This window comes from Hipposideros armiger, unplaced genomic scaffold, assembly GCF_001890085.2.
Source record: "Hipposideros armiger isolate ML-2016 unplaced genomic scaffold, ASM189008v1 scaffold_55, whole genome shotgun sequence".
Lineage (NCBI taxonomy): Eukaryota > Metazoa > Chordata > Mammalia > Chiroptera > Hipposideridae > Hipposideros > Hipposideros armiger.
The window spans coordinates 3,141,472-3,155,314 of NW_017731405.1; the positions used below are offsets into that span (position 1 = coordinate 3,141,472).

At 37.2% G+C, this 13,843-nt stretch overlaps 1 protein-coding gene across 1 annotated transcript in view; it reads right to left on the reverse strand.

Annotated features, from left to right (window-relative positions):
- Nucleotides 1-13,843, reverse strand: part of IQGAP2 (IQ motif containing GTPase activating protein 2) — a 325,198-nt gene that overhangs the window by 67,509 nt on the left and 243,846 nt on the right. The window contains exons 18-20 of the mRNA XM_019641003.1: nt 4,749-4,832; nt 2,932-3,003; nt 2,218-2,287 (exon numbers count right to left, since the gene is read on the reverse strand). Of these exons, the coding sequence (XP_019496548.1) occupies nt 2,218-2,287; nt 2,932-3,003; nt 4,749-4,832 (226 nt within the window). The remainder of the gene's footprint in view (nt 1-2,217; nt 2,288-2,931; nt 3,004-4,748; nt 4,833-13,843) is intronic.

Consider the following 13,843-nt stretch of genomic DNA (forward strand, 5'->3'; position numbering starts at 1 on the left):
GGGCCCTGCTGCTCAGAGCTGGCGTACTAAGCTAGCTCTTAACCAACACGCCACTTGGCCGGCCCCATCACTTCCTTCTAAGGCTAGGGCATACTTTTCCATGGAATCCCTTTCTCTGTGTTAGCACAAGTTAGAGGAATTTTCTTATTAAGAGAAACTAGAGTGAAATTAGGGAAGGGGAAGTGATGTGATAGCCACTAGGGCAGGTCAGAAAATTGGTAACCTGTCTGACGTGCAGTTCTAGGGAAAGGAGAAGGAAGCTCATTGAAAGTGACCGTGGCTCTGTGGCTTCTTTCACATCCTCCTTAGCCTGTGCTTCAGCCGCCATCATTTGTAATTCTTTTTCCAGTCCTCAAGCTCTAGGTTTACCTATTTTTGTTTCCCTTGTTACTGACAGAATTATATAAGCTCAAATCCTTATACATAACCCCTTATTCCGGTAGTGCTGTTTTCCTAACCAAACTCAAGACTAAAATAGTCCCCGAAATTAGCAAAGGGGAGGGGCCAGAAATAATACTAGGCAAAAATAATGACTATCCATACTATATAGCAGATAAGTTTAGATCCAGGAAAATTAAAATCTCAGGAACATTACAAATTAAGAAGAAAATTAATTTCTATGATTGACTATTAGATCGCCTTTTCCTGATATGAAGAAATTCTCAGTATTTTGATAATATTAGTTTAAACCATCTGAAAATACTGTTTTCATAGATCAAAATGGTTAAATGTTGATAATTCCGTGTGGCTCAACCTAAGAGCTTACATCAATTAGGGAGAAATACTTATTTTGAAAAAGTAGCGGTAGATGAACATTTCTTCCTAGACAGCACTCACGATGGAAATAAGCACACTGGGAAAGGTGCACAAAAGTTCTGAGGAGTGCGCTTGACTGGGACATTAGTGACCTTAGAATGCAAAGGGGCAATAAGAACCAGGGGAAACGTTTGGAAACTAAAGGCTTTCCCAAAGTAAAACTGCTTTTTGCTGTCAAGCCTGAATGCTTTCCTACAATATATGAGCATCATCACACGATTTTGGAAGTAATTGCATTTAATGCTGATATTTTTTTTTTTTGGCTCAGAAAAACTGTGCTGAGTAAGACTTCCATCTTTTCAGCCACTAAGGGAATAACACTATAATGGGTTCTGAATTGAATTAATGTATGTCTAGCCCATGCATATATTTAGGGAAGAATAAAGGGTTTGGCTTCCAAATGATATGCTCTAATATATACATATGTTTTTTTTCAAATTGGGGAACAGTGTGTTTTTCCAGGACCCATCAGCTCCAAGTCAAGTAGTTGTTTCAATCTATTTGTGGAGGGCGCAACTCAGTGGCCCATGTGGGGATCGAACCAGCAACGTTGGTATTATGAGCAATGCGCTCTAACCAACTCAGCTAGCTCACCGGCTGCCTCTCTAGTATAGTTTTTATCATCTATTTAACAAGGCATTAAAGGACACTTATGTTACAGCGCTTGGTGATTGTTCTATTAAAATACAAGAAATGAAAAAAAAATTCAGCATGTAAAGAATGATCTTCATTATGTAAAAAAACAACAAAAAACACTGCAGAGTTGGGACTGTAAAGAGACAGTGCAAAATATCACTGTTACTCCTGGGTGATTTTTATTTTATTTTGCTTTTTCAAACTTGCTACAAATGGCTTCTACTATTATAAAAAAAATACTTAAAAAAAACCATAGCTACTGTGAAAAGTCCAGAATGAAATTAGAGGAAGATGTTTGCAATTATCTTTGGGAGATGAGACTACATGTTTTTTCCTTCTTATTCATATTTCTTAAATTTCTTACATGAATGTCTTATGTTTAAAATTAGGGGTGAAAAATCATAGGCCAATGAATAAATTAAATAACTCAAATGTAAGCTTGTATTCTCGCTAACTCTTTTGTATTAGATTCCAAATTCTAGCTCATATTCAACATAAAATGTCAGACTTTATGCCTATGCCATTCTTTTTGAAGGAATTATATCCACTCCACTTGCTCCTTCCACTTATTATAAGACAGGCCTTTTCCTGTCATTACATGTTCCTTTGTGACCTAGTTGAGAACCTGGGGTCTGAGACGGTCAAAATCTACTGGAAACAATGGGAATCCTCTTGGGGCAGTCTCTGAAGTGACTAAGATAGAAATAGTTTGTCTAGCCTGGTTTATAAGGGATGCATACTTTGTTTCAGAATACTCCCACTTACCCAATGTTTTGTAGTCATCTCTAGCTTTGTTTGCTCTCAGTAGCGACTGGATTTTCACAATTTCATTTTTCTGCAAAAGAATGAGACCAGTCGTGATTTTCCAGAGTCCCATCTACACCACTGTTTTAGAATTCTGAACGACTTAAGAACTGACAATATTTAAGAATGGACACTATTTAGAAATGACAGTATTTAGTTGTGGTGTATGTAATGTTTATTTTTCCATTTTCTTTGAAGAAAGGACCAGATAAATTAGCTAAAAGTATAAACAAGATTGTATGGCGATTGTTTAAAGAAAGAGCTCTAAAAAGGGAAAAGAATTTTTCCACCAAACTTCAGGTGATCCAATCTATGTTCACATATCTCTTCTTCAAAGATCCTGAAAAAATTCCTCCTGTGGGCTTCCATTTAAATTAATTGGTTAGCAAGTAATGTTGGAAAATACTCCTTTGAAATTGTTTCTCTTTGCTAATCATTTCCGCTCACCCATTTTTCCTATCCCGTCTGACTGGTTGAAGTCTCCCTCTGAACATGAGTTCTGAATAAACAAAATGTAAGCCTCCAAATATTATCACATTGCGTTCTAAGACCTATTTTTTTCCTCATGGTGTTCATTTTCACCATTTGATAAGAATCATTCAGTGCTAACATTTAACTAAGCATTCATTTAGTTCATTCTCAGCCAGGATAAAAATCCATGTGCACGTCTCTTACATGATCTCTGAAATACTGCAGTCGTGAAAGGTAATTCTTCCGTGCTGTTATCATTCGGAACCAGGACTGAATCTAAAAATAAGTTAAGTAGAGAAATCAAGCAATTAACAAACAACTTTGATATCTTTTTATGCATCTTTCTAAAAATATTAATATTTTATTTGATAAAAAAGTAAAAATTAGCAGTCTTCCAAATAATAAACATCTAAAGCCTAATCTTCATCTACTTCTTTCGTTGCTTTTTCTCTTAAGGGGTTCAAAACATCTTATACTGTATGGTGGAGAAGGTAATGTAGCTTTGTACTATTTTGCTTTAATCCCAATAAATAAAATCCAAGAGGGCAAGGCATTTTCCTGAAAGTTGCAATGGGTCTAGCAATCAAATGAAACCAAATACAGGGTTTCTTCCAGCATCCCTTCAATGCATCCAATATACTTCAGGTCTTTACAGAAAACATCCAAAGAGGTTTCACAAGGTATCAACTGCCAGTTTTCTGAGAGAACAGGCGTGTGTTCTATGGTGAGCCCAGGACAACATTAAGGAGCTAATGTACAACGGATCTAGACCACGTCAATCTCTGTCTTCACAGTTTAAAAGGTCTTTTAAACTAATCTCATCTGATTCCATTCTCTCTCCAGGCCCACTATTCTGACTCTCATCTGGATTTCCAAGTTGTTTCCAGAAGTTGCACTTCTGTCCAGTCCTTCAGTTTTCAGCTCTGAGAGAGTGGGCATCATAGTGCCTTTTCTTTCTCTAAGCTCAAAGCAATCAGCTTGGGTGGAAAGCTGGATTGCACTGGCTCACCACCCAAATTCAGGTCCTAACTTTTGCATTTGGCTTACAATTAAGGTTCTGTACTGTTAAATATGAATACTCTAAATATTATTAGTGAACATGGCAAGAGGAACATGAAATAAAATTGGGTTTCCCCCAGACTTTAAGTAATCAATTTGGACTTTCTAGAGAAAGAGTGATGCTGGTTACTAAGCACTTTCACCTTTGATTTTCAGAACCACATAAAGGACCTGAGCCAGTGATAGTGTTTAACGGACTTGCTTGTAGATACATGATCAGCTAAGTGAGTAGTGAAGGTGGGGACTCAAACCCAGGACTTGCTTCTGATTTCAATGTTCATACCTACTTTTTTTTTTATTGTTAGTTTCAGGTGTACAGTACAATGCAATAGTTACCCTTTTCACCCTCACAAAGTAACAACCCCCCTCTCCCCCTGTATTGCCCTCCCCCGCCCGATATCATGCTTATCTATTACAATTCCATAGACTCCATTCCCACTCTCTACTCCATGTCCCATGACTATATGTATATATCATTATAGTTGATATACAATATTATTCAACATCAGCTTCAGAAATACAGTGCGGTGGTCAGGCCTCTATACCGTCTATGAAGTAGTCTCCCTAACAAGACATGAGTCCATCTGGTCCCCTAAGAAATATTTACAACATTATTGATTATATTCCCCAGACTGTCTTTTTCCTTCCGTGAGGCCGTATTGTAATTACCAATTTGTATTGTCTCATCCCTTCCCCTTCTTCTTCATCCCCACCCCCCCCAAATAACAACCCTCAGTTTTTCCTGTGTCTCTGAGACTATCTCCATCCACATCTTCCATCCATTCAGTTCCTTAGAATCCAGGTATAAGTGAGATCATATGATATTTGTCTTTCTCTGACTGACTTATTTCACTTAGCATAATGTTCATACCTACTCTTTCCATAGTCTGTCTTCCAAAAGCAAAACTAAAAGGAAGGGAAGTTTCAGTCAAGCACTTGATAAGGCGGGAAAGGATGTTTACCTTCACAATAGAAGGAATGTGATCAATGAATGTTTGTCGCCTGTCGATATATGCTATCCGTTGTTTATGTCCCTTCCAAAAAGCCTGTGGGAAATAGTGAGTTACAGAATTAATGATGCGCAACAAGTTTTTCGGTTTATTTTGGAAAGTGCAAGAACAGAGACTATCTGAAGAGACACTGTGTTGGAATGCTGTCAGGGACCCTCCCCCGCAAATCTCATCTGACACAATCTCTGGGGTGGACGTTAAACTGAGCAGGGAGCATGAGCTCACACCTGAGACTTGTCCCAACCTTGGGCAAACAGAGTTACCAGATAGAGTTACCCAATTTCCCGATCAAAAGCTTCATTTTACCAAGACCCTGGATAACGAGAAGGAACAATAAAGTGGAATTGCCCCAAAACATACAAACAGATGAACTGGGTGCTGGTATTATTTGGTAACAACATAACATGCTTCAAAATAATGACCAGTAAGTATCTTGACTCCAACAAGTAGCCCACTGTGGCCCAGACTAGAAAGAAAGATGCTTTACCAACTTGTGACTCACAATCCCTAAAAATAGGAGTGCTGTGATTGAACATTAATGATTACATCAATTTCTATAGCAAGTTTAATGATGCTCCATCTATAGCTTTACTAGGTTATTATCATTAAAGAGAATTTTTATAGGAAACATTAAAAAAAACTGGACAAAAACTGGGATCTTTAGAAGGATTAAACCCATAACTGTTATAAGTTCATTCCAGTTCATTTATGAGTAGCTTTTTTTGGATACCTTTGTAACTTACCCCGATTCTTTGATTTTGCTTTTCAAATTAGAAATGAAATACAAGTTTCTTGTTAAAGAGACAAATACAAAAATTATCTAGGGCCGGCTGAGTGGCTCAGTTGGTTAAGAGCTCGCTCAAGAGTTTGAGCTCTGAGCAACAGCGGTTCAAGTCAGCCCGAGCTGAGCAGCCGTGAGCTGCCAACAGGTGGCGGGATGGCTCAGCTAAAAAACAAAAACAAAAACAAAAACAAAAACAAAAACAAAAACAATCTTATTTTTATAAATTTCTTTTCATGTTTCACATATCAACCTACTTTATTCTTTAAAAACTGTATGTGGAATTTTATTATTATTTTAAAAATAATATGCTTTTTTGGTAATAATTCAAAACAAAATAGTCAGGATAAATTAAAAGTGATCAACTGAGCACTTGCTCCAGACTTCCCCTCTCAGTGCAAATCCCTGGAAATGACAAGTAGGCTTTTCACAAAGAACTTTTAATTTTGAAATAATTACAGACTCACAAAGCTGCAAAAACAATACATTGAGTTCTATGAACCATGTGAGTCCATTTACCAGCTTCCCTCAATCGTAACATCTTATAAATATGCTTTTCAAGCAATCTACAGTAGTGCTGGAAAATGAGAAGGCATATGGATCAAGAACTATGAGGGATCCTGGAAGAGAGCATACCGCCAGAATTGGATTGAAAGAGGGAACCGCAGAACAAAATTCTACAAAAATGTGGGAATATCTTACCAAACACGTTGGGTGGTTCCAAGCTTGAGGGAGCCTTGAGCAGTAGTCAGAATAATTTTGGGAAACTTGTAACCTTATCCACTTGCCAATCAGTGGACAAAAAAGCATAGACGGAGGAGTGGGGTTGGGAAAAGTAGAAAAGAGTATAGAGCCTTTCTGGAGAGAATTTAGCAATATGAAATTTAAAATTATTTAGCCTTTCACCTAGTGTTTCTAATTTTCAATCTATCTAGCCTAAGGAAACACAAGTACCTGTGTAGAAAAACTATATATAAGAATTTTTGTTGTATTGTTCGTAAAAAACAAATATGTGTATAGAGCAGAATGTTTACAAATAGGGGAACAGTTAGATAAATTGTGATTGCACTCAGACTGAGGGATGTCACATGACCATTAAGAAGAATGAGGTAGAGTCACATATATTGACTGTGGGAATGGTCTGTATCTTGAGGAATAGAAGATCTCCAAAATACACTAAATGAGGAAATTGTAGCTTACTGCACATCCTATGACACAGCATGCTGACAAAAAACAAAAAAACAAACAAAAAACAAACATAAAATAATGTATATTTCTATGCAAACAATCTGTATTCAAAGCCTAGAAGATGATCTATTAGGATATACAACAAACAGAGAGAAAGGGTATAAAGTAAAATATGCCTATGCACCTATCCTTACTTCAACTCAGCTATTCTTCAAAGGATTGCCTAATTTTTTGCTATGTACACTTTGAAGCAGGCAAAACATAAATGCCTATATACTTTATTGTTGTATACAAAAGATAAACATATAAATATGTCTATGTGTTTATGCATCCTTTACTTTTGAAAACATGGGATCCAATCTTATGCTAAGGTTTGCTTTTTTCCCCTCTAAATTAAATGTAGCATTGATATTATTTTATATAAAAATAACTCGGACCCTCCCTATGGATTTTAGTGATCACACGGTAGTCTGTAGTATAGATTTACTATGACTTAATTTCTCTGCTGGTGTGCATTAAATTGTCATAATTTTTTTTTTGCAGTAAACAACCTTGCACACACCTTATTATGTATTTTGCATGAATGTTTCCATCAAGATAGATCAATAGATATAGAATGACTGGGTCAATCAATAATTGACATTTAAAATTAATATTTACTGTCAAGTTGTCCTTCAAAGACTGTATGAGAGATACCTCTTTTCCAAGGGTCTCACTGAACTGGTAAAAAGAAGACTGATGATATCCAACTGACTGATGAAAACTGCTGTCTCATTTTTACTTATATTTTGATCTCCAGCAAGGTGTAGAAAGCTTACCTTCCTTCACATATCCTTACTCTCTTTATAATACAATTGTCTTAACTATTTCCTCTACATACATGTAGAACTACATTGGACAGTGTTATAATTTTTGCTTCAACTGTCAAACATAATTTTAAAAATACAAGAAGAAAATAGAAATGTAATTACCCATATTTTTACTCTTTCAGTTGTACTTTTTTCTTTCCTGGTGTTCCAAAATTCCTTCACTTATCATTTCCTTTTTTTGTTTAGAGAACTTCCTTACATATTCTTATAGGGCAGGTACGCTGGTGATAAGTTCTGTTAGTTTTCCCTCATCTGAGAACACCTTGATTTCCCCTTCATTTCTAAAGGATGTTTTTTGCTGGATAAAGAATTCTATGTTGACAACTCTTTCCTTTCAGCACTTGAAAAATGCTGTGATTCTTTCTCCTGGTCTCCATAGGTTCTTATAAAAAAATCTGTCATAAGAAGTGCTTTCCCCCTATAGATAAGCTGCCATTTCTATCTCATTGCTTTTGAGATTTTTTTCAGTCTTGTATTTTCAGAAGTTTGACTGTGATGCATCTTTGTGTGCATTTCTTTGAGTTTATCCTGTTTGGGGTTTGTGCAGCTTTTTGAATCTGTAGTTTTATGTGCTTGGCTATCCTTTGGGACTTTTCAGCCATTATTTCTTCAAGTACTTTTTCAGTACTGCTCCTTTCTCTTCTCCTCTGGGGACTTTGATGACACAAATGTTAAATCTTTTGTTAGAGTCCCACAAATAGCCTTGGGTTCTGTTCATTATTTTTTCAATCTTTTCTCTGTTATTCAGATCTGGTAATTTCTTTCATTCTGTCCTCCAGTTCACCACTTCAGTCCTGTGCTCCCTCTATTTTGCTGTTAAGTCCACCCATTGAGTTTTTGACAACTGTCATTCTATATCTCAGTTCAAAAATTTGTTTGGTTTTTCTTTATATTTTGTTTCCTTGTAGATTACAGAATTTAAAAAAAACAGAGGTGTGAAAAACAGTTATAATTATAACAGCCACCTAAAAAAACTATTAAAACTTCCAGATGACTAGTTATAAAATGAATATGTAAACTTGATAAATTTTCTTTATGTCAATAATAAACTACATAATAGAATGAAGATGAAATTCACAATACCAAAAAAATTAAATAACACTGAATATGAAGGTATAAAATTCTAATCCTGTACTGTAGGACAGATTAATAAATGGAGAGATATACTGGTGTCTGAACTGGAAAATTCATTATCGCAAAGATGCAAATCTCCTCAAACTAAAACTTCAATGCAATCATAATAGAAAATTCAGAATGGGTTCAGAACTTGATCAAATTCCTTGGCACTAGCTATCGAAGTGAGCGCATGGTTTTTATCCTTTAAGCTATTATGGTGATAAAGAATTATGCGGGAAAATAAATTATCTGAGGGTTTAAAACTGGAGTGAGCTTCACAGTGCTTCTCAAACTTTAATGTGCATACAAAATCATTTGAGGGTCTTAAAAATGCAGATTAGGACTCAGTTGGTCTGGGTGGAGCTTCTAGGCAATGCCAGTGCTGGTGTATGGTCCATACTTTTGAGTAATAAAGACATAAACAAAGCCAAATAAGTTTTAATTGTTCATTGATTTAGAAAAAGCCACTGTGGGATTTGTCAGTGTGGCATTTCTGAGACATGGGAGAAATTGTTCTCTGATGCTACCAATAATTGCAGGTCACTGGGTTCCATGGCAACCTAACTAGTAACATATTTGTTGTGATGAGTCTCAAGGGCGGTTCATAAGTATTTGTGGGTAACACTATTTCAAAGCACAGAAGTGCAAATATATATTATAAATCCTATTCCTTCATCCAAATTGAAAGGCAAATAAGATATTGGGATTAGCTCAAGTTCTCATTCTGCTTTTCTGGAATTATTTAAACTCAAGAAACACTATTAATCTCTACTAGCTCAGATTCACAAACAGTCTGGAGAGGTAATCTGTCATCACAGATGATCTAATATTGAAGCATTCTTGCACTGGTGGAATAAGCACACATGTCCACTCTGTACTTTTAAGGTACTAAGAATTCAATGCTCACCAACAGTATTTTCCTTGAGATTTCATTTTGTGTTTCATCTCTTTGTTGATTATGTAGATTTTTCTGGAATCCTTCTATGTTTACGAATATTTTATTATTACCTTTCTACACCAGGGCAAGTTGGCTGGGTATAGAATTTTTGGTGTACAGAAGCAGAATTACATGCTTCTTATTTGTCAAAATTCTACAGTCTTCTTTTTCAGTTTGTAAGTTTTGGTTCCATAGAATTTTCTCATTCCATGCTAACAGAACTCCTATGCAAGGCCATGAGATTGCAGGCTCTTTTACTTAGAGGCTGTTTATCAAAAACAATTATGGGTATAAAGTTGGGAGGAAGGAGCTGTTGATGAACATGCAGAAGGAGACAAAATTCTCAACCATAAAGTCAATTAGAAGCAGCTTTGTAAATACGAATAGAGACAAGAAGGCATTTACAAAAATACCAGTCTCCTCTTGACTGGTATGAAAACTTGTGGGAAAATTTATAATAGTCATCTTTTTTGTTTTGTTTTTCATTGTTACCATAAATATATTTTCTGTGTAATGCATCTGTAACAAAGGAGTCTTTCAAAATATCTAGCCCTCAGAGGTTACTTCTTTGTTTCACAGATTATAATTGTCAAGTCTCTAGAAAATCTGGTCAGCTAAAATTGGTTGTGCTGCTTGGTAATTGGGCACCCATGACAGTAATATCCAAATTACCAACTCCATCTTGTGGAGCACAAATTCTTGTGTGATCTCTCTGTTAGCCAAAAAAGCCCTAAACATTTATCTTTTTCTCCTCTCAGCTCAAAGGTAAAAATCCAGCAATCTACAAGAGTAGCCAGTTACATTAAAAGAATGTCATGAAGGTCACATCCTCTTCCTTGGAGTCTGCAGACTCTGCCATTGCTCTGGAATGTGAAATTGTTTCAGAGAAGCTTGTTTCTTTTTCTTTGCCTGGATGCTTGTGGCACTTTTTGATCTGAAGTTCAATGATTTAATAATTCCCATTAAGTTTTGGTGTTTTTTTTTTTTAAAGATTTTTATTGGGGAATTGGGGGGATGGGAACAGTGCTGGGGAATTGGGGGAAGGGGAACAGACAAGTTGCTGTCGTTTTGTTCTTCAGTCTAGTTGTGGAGGACGTTGCTTCACTGGCCCAAGTTGGCACCATCATTGCGCTCTTCCCTGGCGAGGCAGATCAGTTGCCGGCTTCTGGACGGCCGCTCACTGCGGCTGCTGGCCTCTCACGCTGGCTGCTGGCTACATACGGTAGCCCATGGCAACCCACTGCCACAGGGACTGCAGCCTACGCTGTTGCCAGCGACTCACAGGCAGCCCAGCTCCAGGTTGAGCTGTTATTCAGCATCTTAGCTGTAGAGGGCAGTGTCACTGGCCCTCATATGTGGGATCCGAACCGGGGCCCTCTGGCATCCCAAGCGAGTTCTTAACCATCGCGCCACTCGGCCGGCCCTTGGTGTTTTTTTTTTAAGATTTTATTGAGGAATTGGGGGAGGGGAACAGCGCTGGGGAATCGGAGGAAGGGGCACAGCCAAGATGCTGTTGTTTTGTTCTTCAGTCTAGTTGTGGAGAACGTTGCTTCACTGGCCCAAGCTGGCACCATCATTGTGCTCTTCCTGGGTGAGGCAGATCAGTTGCCGGCTTCTGGACGGCTGCTCACAGCGGCTGCTGGCCTCTCACGCTGGCTGCTGGCCACACACAGTAGCCCTTGGCAACCCACCTGCCGTCGCTGGCGACTCATTGCAGCCCAGCTCCAGGTTGAGCTGTTGTTCAGCATCTCAGCTGTAGAGGGCAGTGTCACTGGCCCTCATATGTGGGATCCGAACCAGGGTCCTCTGGCATCCCAAGCCAGCTCTTAATCAACGCGCCACTCGGCCGGCCCCATTTTTCTTTTTTTTTATATAATTTTTTTTGAGAATTTTTTTTGGATTACTCATTCTTAAATGTAGGCAATTTCATCAGAGCCTTCTTACTGTTCAACAATAATATGGCTAATTTTTTCTCTCACTGTTCTCAAGGCTCTCTTTGAAGAAATTCTCTCTGTAGTGAGAGAGAATGACATGTTACCTATAGGGGAAAAATAATATGAATGACAGTGGATTTCTCATCAGACACATTAGAGGCAAGGAAGTGGCACAATATTTTTCAAGTGCTGGAAAACAGGAACTGTCAACATAAATCCAACAGAATTTGTCATCAGCAGACTTACCCTAAAATAATGTTCTCTAAACAAAGTAAATGATAAAGAAAAGAGCTCTGGAACATCAGGAAGGAAGAAAAAAACCACAGTAAGAAAATATTGTACATTGATAAATGCAACAGAGGTTCCTTTTCCTTTTGGGTTTTCTAAATTATGTTTGAATGTTGAAACAAAAATTATAAAATTCGGTGATGTGGTTCTAAATGAATATACAGGAAACATATAACACAATTATAAAGAAGGGAGGTGTAATGGGATATAAAGACAGGTAAGATTTCTGCACTCAAACTGATAAAATGATGACACCAATAGATTCTGGTTATATAGCATATACAGTATACATTATCTATCTATCTATCTATCTATCTATCATGATAACTACAACAACTACTAAGAAAGCTTTATAAAAAGATACACTGAAAAACACTATAACTAAATCAGAATGTAATTTTTAAAATGTTTAAATCCAGTAACCCACAGGAAGGTAGGAAAAAACAGGAAAAAAAAAAAAGCCAGAACAATAATGCATACATTAAAAAAGGGGGAAAGTTTCAAATCATTAATCTAAGGTCATTCCCCAAGAACTAGAAAAACAAGAGCAAAATAAACCCAAAGCAAACAGATGGAAAAAATAATAAAAATAAGTAGAAATCAATGACATTGAAAATGGCAAAACAAGGAATATCAATGAAACAAAGATCTAGTTTTTTTCAAAGATCTACAAAATTGACAAACATCTTGCAAGAGTAACAAAGACAAAAAGAAGACATGAGAGTAAAATCATAAGCAATCTTTTCAATGAATATGAAAACCAAATATCTTTTTTTTGAAAACAAGTATCTTAAATAAAACATTAGTAAAGAATTATATATAGTATATGTGTACTTCTATACACACAGACACACACAATGCATGCATTTGAATGTGTGTATATATGGACACACATACAAAGTGTTTGCATGAAGAATTATTTATGAATGAAAAGTCTAATCATACATTAATAAATTAAAAAAATTTATCTCAATAGGTGCAAAACATTGTTGATAAAATTTATGTATCTTTTTCAATTTAAAAAGAAATTCAACAAACAAAAAGTAAATGGAAACTCTTAACCTTAACTTAATCTTTAGAAAAAGATTATCTAACAATAATCTGTATTATACCTAATGGTGAAATGTAAGACTCATTCCCTTTAAAATCAGAGTGAGACAAGGAAGTCCATTATTTAAAAAAAAAAAAAAAAGAAAGAAAAAAAACCAAAAACCAAAAATATGGCTATATAAATTCTTCTTGACTTTCCATGTTTACTTGGGCACCTTCTGATTTGTTCCATAAGCACTTGAGATAGAGGCTTAGCTATTGATGACATATATTCTCTGTGCCACTATTCAGTTTCTTGGGAGGAGACTGAGGGAGGGAGGATGGTGGAGCTGTGCTCAGCCTGGGAACTTTCTCACTGAATTTGTTAAGACTATTGTGTCTGGGGCTGATTCAGCCAGTTAGGAAGGGTGAGCTGTTCTATGGAGGGGAAGCCTTTTTTAAAAAAGATTTTACTGGGGAATTGAGGGAGGGAACAACGTTGGGGAATCGGGGAAGGAAAACAGACAAGTTGCTGTCTTTTTGTTCTTCAGTCTAGTTGTGGAGGACGTCGCTTCACTGGCCCATGTTGGTATTATCATTGCGCTCTTCCTGGGTGAGGCAGTTGCTCACCGGCCATTGGATGGCTGCTCACGGCGGCTCTTGGCAGCTCATGCTGGCTGCCAGCCACTCACAGTAGCTTTACCGCAGCCCACTGCAGCTCTACTGCAGCCCAGCTCCAGGTCGAGCTGTTGTTCACCATCTTGGCTGTAGAGGGCAGTGTCACTGGCTCTCATGTGGGATTGGAACCGAGGCCCTGCTGCTCAGAGCTGGCGTCCCAAGCCAGCTCTTAACCAATGCGCCACTCGGCCGGCCCAGGGGAAGTCTTTAGATTTCAGATCATTCCC